Source organism: Parambassis ranga, chromosome 2 (genome assembly GCF_900634625.1).
Source record: "Parambassis ranga chromosome 2, fParRan2.1, whole genome shotgun sequence".
Lineage (NCBI taxonomy): Eukaryota > Metazoa > Chordata > Actinopteri > Ambassidae > Parambassis > Parambassis ranga.
This window is the reverse complement of record NC_041023.1, coordinates 37888831-37895918: the sequence shown is the minus strand read 5'-3', so window position 1 is coordinate 37895918 and position 7088 is coordinate 37888831. Positions and strand designations below refer to the sequence as shown.

The 7088-nt window shown below is 46.5% G+C and overlaps 1 protein-coding gene across 2 annotated transcripts in view; it reads right to left on the bottom strand.

Moving 5' to 3' along the window:
- Positions 1-1802: 1802 nt before the first annotated feature.
- The window catches only part of filip1l (filamin A interacting protein 1-like), a 45455-nt gene continuing 40169 nt past the window's right edge, over positions 1803-7088 (bottom strand). For both annotated transcript variants that reach the window (XM_028400076.1, XM_028400077.1), the window contains one exon: positions 1803-4942. In XM_028400076.1, the coding sequence (XP_028255877.1) occupies positions 2149-4942 (2794 nt within the window). In that variant the 3' untranslated portion in view covers positions 1803-2148. The remainder of the gene's footprint in view (positions 4943-7088) is intronic.

Genomic DNA, 7088 nt, shown 5'->3' with positions numbered 1-7088 from the left:
TACACTTTGAAGTGATATCTTTGACTATGGAGGCCCTAAAAGAGTAAAAAAACCCGATTCGGATTTCGCTAACAACTTTGTGAGTGTGTTGTTGTTGCTTGGAAACCGGTGTTTTGGCTGGTTTTTGCACCACAAGACAAACCCTCATGGAAAACATCACTTTTCTCATTTTCTTAAACAACTTACTGCTCCACTTACTGTGGAATCACATTATAATCAGTGTGTTTACTGCCGCATACCAGGACGCTGAGGTTACATCAGGCCCCCGTTACAGTAGAGGCTGTATCCTGTTTACATGTGAGTCTGATAGTCAGATGTTTTCCACGGCAGCATACATGAGCTCCTGGATTATTATTTTCTGTTTTAGCTCTCTGACAGAATGTGTCATCAATCTGCTGTGGATTCAAACTCCAGTGTTCCTGTGAGTTTCATCACAATCTGCGCAGCATCCCTAACATATTCATGCGTAAGTTTCAAAAGAGCTAATGGGGCAGAAAATCTGCACGTCATGGGAGTAATGTTAGAGCGAGAGACCTTAATGTTTTGGCTTTGTTCTCTCTGCAGTGTCAAGTGCTGCAGTTGAGTTCAGCTAAGCACTTCCTCGCGCTCTCTCTCTCTCTCTCTCTCTCTCTGCAGCTGTTGCCATGGCAACCAAACACTAGGTTTGTTTTGGTGCTTGTGGGAAAACGACTCAGGGAACATTTTTTCTGTGTGTGTTTATTGTCCATCCCTGCTTGTATTAGTCAAGGTGAGGAAATTCCTGTGTGGAAGTCCAGCTTATCTTTCTGGCATGCGGTGTAATAATTAGCAGCTGATGGTTGTGTAGCCACAAAGGCAGTGTAAAACTTTGGCTTGTCACGTGATTTTTATCAGTCTGGAGCAGATTTTATGAAGCACAGTTTATGAATCAAATAAGTGAGTCAGGGGTTAATTGAGGTCGCAGACGACCGTCCCAGCTGCTGGGATGCATCCTCAGCTCTAATGAATAGCATCTTGTTTAGCGTCACTCCAGACAGCTTTGTATTTGGTTTCAGCAGCTGTGCTTCTTCTCATTTGATTTAACGGTTGATTTAATCGCCTCCTCATCGCCGTCATCGCGTCACCTCGCTGCAACAGTTGTCTTGCTCCGTCTGAATTATGGATTTTAGTGGCAGTAGCATCTCAAACATTGCATGTTGGATGGTTTGGCGTCATAACAAATACACTGACATAGCTTGGTAAAGGCCCCTTACCTCCCAGTTTGCTTAGTTTTGCTCACTTCCTGGATGCTATACATCATGTGATCGCATAAACAAAGGTTTGTGTTTGCTTCTGACTCTTGGAAAGCACAAAAAACACACAAAATTATGTGTTGTCTTTAATAGCTTTTGCACTAAGGCTCAGGCTTGAGGGCCCGTGGTAAGAATTTCACCGAAACCCCACAACAGATTACTCATTTCATGGGAGAAAGCAAATATAACATTTTTGGTTTTGACAAGAGAGCTCAGTGAGACTCTTGAGGTCAAACTATCAGCAGATTCATGAAGGCCAAACATCAGATTGAGTCCTGAAAGGGACTTTTGGATGTTTACAGTGTGGTGTGGGGTAATTTTTTCCTTATGTGGATCAACATACAAACCTTAAAGGGACGGTACAGTCCAAAAATCAAACATTCATAATCCACTTTATGCTTGATTTTTTTTCCTTTACTATCTCTTTAAGTGTTAGGAAAATCCTGGCATGCACAAAAAAATGTAAATCACTTTTTTTCAAAACATGCTGGATTAAGTGAGGAAATGAAGGCATCGATGACAGACTAAAACCTCTTTTTGCACACTTTAATTCTCAGTCAAATCAAACAACGTAACCATAATGCAACATGTGGGATATGAGTATAAAAACTGGTATGATACATCAGTGTGAAGATAGTCATGGCGGATGTGCCGCCGAGTACAGTACAGTAAGTGCACATAAATTTAAAAAACTGCTGTTATGTCAGATTAAATCAAAGTTTGTAGTCCTTTCATTCTTTTTTTTTTCATGCAGGCAAACATGTTGAACTTTATCACGCATAGCAAACCAAAAGAAAAACCGTCAGGATGAGGATTAGAGCTGGGATGGAGGGATTGAGGTGCTCAGGATGGGATGGAGGGATCTGGGATAATCGGGTCAGTCGTAAGCGTTACTTACTGTAATCTGTGATGGTCTTTGCATTGGGGTGGAGGTGGGCTTTATCATGATGCTACTTGTGATTTTGCTGTTGCCTTTGGCGCCAGGAGAGCTGCAGTGTGCGAGCACCTGAGTCCTTTGATCCTGGCAAGGGGTCAGGGTCTGTGACGGCGTGCTGATGCTCTGAATGTATGGGCTCCCTAAGTGGATGTGGATTTTGTTGTCCTCTGTGGTAATGACGTTTGGACCCGAGCTGTTGGACCTCTGGACCTGCCAGCCGCTCTGCCTCTCTGGGGTCACGCGGAAGACGGTGTGACCGCCAACGATATCCTCCGAGGTGGAAAGGGGGCGGTCAGGGGTGCCTGTTGTCACAGAGACAATCTGCATGTCTGGCGTTACTGAGCCGCAGGAGTCTGGGGTGATGGCTCTGGAGTGTGTGGCCATAGTGAGTGGTGACAGGGCCCTGTCGGGTGAACACGGCTCCTCGGACAGAGGGGAACCTTTACCCTTTGCTGTTGGGGAGATGGGTTTACTAGTCGGGGACAGGGATGCGTTCTGGATGATGGTGATTCTCTGTTTGGGTGGACCTCCGCTTGTGGGTATGACGGCAGTGCTGGTGAAGGACTGAATGTTCTCTGTGGTCGGGCTGGTGATCTCTAGCGTTGCCGTGTTGTGTCCATGGTCGGGAGTCACTTTGATGTGCAGAGGCTGCCCGGGACTGTGGGTCAGCACCACGTCTCTGGGTTGCACGTGGTTGCCATTTTGGCGTGTTTGCATTTTGGCATCTTTGTTTTTGAGGAAGGGGCCCCGGGCTCTTCTCAAGTTGTTGTTGAGGTTATTGTTGATGAGTGATGGGCCGCATTTGGCGAGCTGCAGCTCGTTGCTGTAATTCTCCTCAGGTTCGCTCTCGTCGTACAGCTTCCCGTTCACCACGACGCGCTCCAGTGGCGCCATGGTTTTGCAGTTGGGGGACATGAGGTCGAGCGGTTCTGTCTGGACCTCCTTGCTGGACACGTGCAGGTCAGAGAAGCGCCTTCCGTTCATGCCTGGGCGGAGACTTTTGCTGAACCGTCTGTATCTTTCCAGCTCTCGTGTGAGGGTTTCCATTTCTCTGGCCAGCTCCTTGTTCCTGACCTCCTGCTGGGTCAGCTTCCTCTGCAGGGTTGAGTAGTCGGTTTTCATGCGACAGATGGACTCCTCAGTTCCCATGTATTCGTGGATCTTCTCCTTCAGAGCTGCCACCTCTCTGCTCAAATGACTGGACTTGGCCTCCTCCTCCTTTAAGCGTTTATAAAGAATGTGTTCTTGGTTGCACTCTTTCTTCTCAGCCAGTTGGTACTTTGAAAGCTCCTTCCTGGATATTTCCAGCTCCTCTGTCAGGGCTTTAGCTTTTTCCTGTTCATTGTTGAACTTTTTCTCCAGCGATTCAAACTGCTCCGTCTTAAACAAATCCCCCTCCACCACCTTCATATCCTTTAACTTGCGTCGGAGGCGCTCGACTTCCTGCGTCAGATCCTTAACTTTGTTGTCCTCTTGTTGGAAGCGATTAGCGATGGGAGCTTTGATGTGCTCCTCCTTGGCTTTGCTCCTCAGGTATTCTCTCTCTATTGTCTCCAGCGACAGCAGCCTTTTCTTCATCATATTGATTTTGGACTCCAGATCGTTGCTCTTCTCCTCCTCGGTTCTCAGCTTGGCCTTCAGGTCGTCTCTCTCCTTTGTAGCACTGTGCATCTTCTCCTCCAGCTCAGCCTTGGATCGCAGCGCTTTCTTGCTCTCCTCGATCAGCTTCTCTGTAACCGACGTGACTTTGTCCTGCTCAGCCTGGAGCTTGCCCGTACTGTTCTGGACCTTGTTCTCCATTTGCTTTAGCTTGTCCGCCATCGCCTTCCTCTCATCCACAAGCATAACTGTCAGAGTCTTTAGCTTGGTTAGATCCTCCTTCAGCATCAGCTCAGTCTTTCCTAGTTGGCTTTCGGCAGCCTCCAGCTCTTTGACTCTCACCTTCAGGGATTCCAGCTCACTGCTCAAAACCTTTGACACCATCCTCTCCTTCTCCAGATTTCCTTTCAGTGAACTGCACTCCTGTTTGCTTTTACTAAAAGCATCCTCCAGTTTTTCCAAATCAATGATTCTGTGGTTCAGTTTGTCTACTTCTGCTTTCAGGCTTAGGCCTTGCTTGGCCTCCTTCTCCAGCTTCTTGTTGAGGTCCCTGCAGTGGTCCTCCATTCTAATCAGCTCCTCGTCCTTTCCCTCCATCTCCAGGACCCGTTTGCGTAACTCCTCGAGCTCCGACATGAGGCTGGAGTTGCCGCACTCTCCTCGACTGATTTTGTCTCTCAGCTCCTGCAACTCCTCCTCGGCCCTGCGCAGGGTCTTGTTGGTCTCCTCCAGCTCGTCCAGCTGCCTGCTGAGAGCTGACAGCTTCTGGCGCAGCTGCCTGTTCTGGGTGTCCTCGCTGGTCAGTTTGGCAGTCATGGTCTCCTGCTCCTGGTGGTATCGACCGGCTTGGTCACGCAGCTCAGCCTCCAAACGAATCACCTTCTGCTCCTCTTCCAGCAGGCGAGCATTAGCCGAGCTCAGCTCCTCTTGGGCTTTTAAAGAGCTGGTGCTCAGTTCTTGGACTTTGGCTGTTTGTTGACTCAGCTGCTTGGTGAGACGCTGCTGTTCGTCCACAACCATCAACGCAAAGGATTTAAGTTTTGTCAACTCCTCCTTCAGGCTGGTGACCTTTTTGTTGCTCTCCTCGTCTTTGCGTTCCTGATAGGCCTTTTCCTGATCAATTAACACCTTCAATCTGCAAAGACAAATGAAAAAACATTCTCAGTTTCTGAAAGGTAAGAAACTCTTTTGTTAATCCCCAGAGGGCCCACTTCTCCGAGCACTGACACATCATAAACACTGTTATTTTCCCTGCATTTCTGGGGAAGACTAAAGGTTTTATGTCATGGAAAATTTAACACATCATAAAAAGGCTTTGCTTTCACTGAAATACCTGTGGTTCATTCTTTTTTTGCTGTGGTTCTGTGTTAGTAGTTCCCATGCTCTAAACCAGGTCCTTCAGTGTAGCAATCAGTACGTGATCAGGTGACCCAGACAGAGGTCACCGTTTCTGACCTGGGTAAAGGTTAGCACCACCTCACTGTGCTGAGTACCATGTAGCCGGGGTCAAGGTGTCTGGCACACATCAGCAGGCCTAAGTGTCTCCAGCCTCAGGGTGGGTGGGGGTGGGATGACTGCTGTGTGTGCAGCTGCCAGGCATTTCCACACAGAGAGGGCCCGCTGGCATGGAACAATCCTTTAATAAAGGGGTTCCTCTACTACCAACCCTCCACCCCTCCTCACCAAACCACCAACCCTCCCTACTTTTTTTTTCTTCATATACATTTAAAGGAATTCCCCCCGCTTCCAGAGGCAGTTACAGTCCTGCACACACACACACAGCACAGGGATGACTAATTCCACAGATGATGTGGTACAGGAGGGTGGGTCATTTCTCATTCATTCATTTGGCACTTCAGTAGCTGCTGGGATACAGAGGAACAGACGTAACCAGATCCATATGTTGCAATTAGAGCCAGCAGCACTCAATAAAATATTGTTACACACATTTTAATAAAGATAAACTTCTACACAACTAGCAGCAATAACTAAAGTTATACCGTATTTTTTGGACTATATAAGTCACACTTTTTTCATCCTTTGGCTGGGTATGCGACTGGGTAATACTCAGGTGTGACTTATATATGAAAATATATAATTTCACGTTTGTTGACACTGACAGCCGCTAGAAGGCGCTCTAGGCTTGGAGTTCAGAACGACACAGAAGAAGAAGAATTCAAAGGATTTAGTCTCACTGATGGAGAGTTTGATAAACTTGTTTTGTTACGTTCTTTATGCTATAGTTATCCAAATAACTGTTAATTGTTACATAAAGGACAACTATTGAGCTTGTTTTTATGCTTCATGTAGCTGAATAGCCATCAATGTGTTATGTTAGCATAATACTAATGCCGTAACGTACAATTAGCATACCATACGTTATGGTTTCTCTCTGCCACATTTTTATCAACTGTTGAAACCAATGTGTACTTTCATTAGCTTTGTTAGCTTCGCTAATTCCTAGCGTTAACATATTTATATTACTTGTCTTTATTAGGGCCCGAGCACCGAATGGTGCAAGAGCCCTATTGAAACCCTTAGGATTATTATTAGGGCCCGAGCACCGAATGGTGCAAGAGCCCTATTGAAACCCTTAGGATTATTATTAGGGCCCGAGCACCGAATGGTGCAAGAGCCCTATTGAAACCCTTAGGATTATTATTAGGGCCCGAGCACCGAATGGTGCAAGAGCCCTATTGAAACCCTTAGGATTATTAGGGCCCGAGCACCGAATGGTGCAAGAGCCCTATTGAAACCCTTAGGATTATTATTTTTTTTTTTTTTTTTTTTTTTTTTTTTTTCCCCCTCCGAGATCGCATTTTTGGAGGCCTTAACATGCCCAAAACTCACCAAACTTGGTAGAAAAATTCATTCGCCCGAAAAATTTTGAAATTTGCTGACTTTTGAAATGCACATATAAAAATGGCTCTATAGCGCCCCCAACGCGTAGCCCCTCTGGCCGGTTTGACACAGGATTATGAAAATTGGCACACATATGTATCACCTCAAGACGCACAAAAAAGTCTCTTGGACCCCCCCTCCAAACCCAACAGGAAGTCCGCCATTTGAAGGTTTGTGGCCATTTTTGGCGATGTGTGACCCTGCTGCCAAACTTTTCACGCCTCGCATACTTCAACGGATTGAGCTGAAATTCGCCGTGTCCACTCAGGACACCATAGGGAATAGACGCATTCCAAAACTCTTACAAAAGTCTGACGGTGTGGCCGGGGCGTGGCCTCAAAGTTTGACCATTTCTGAGGACACAGAAAGTCTCTATAACT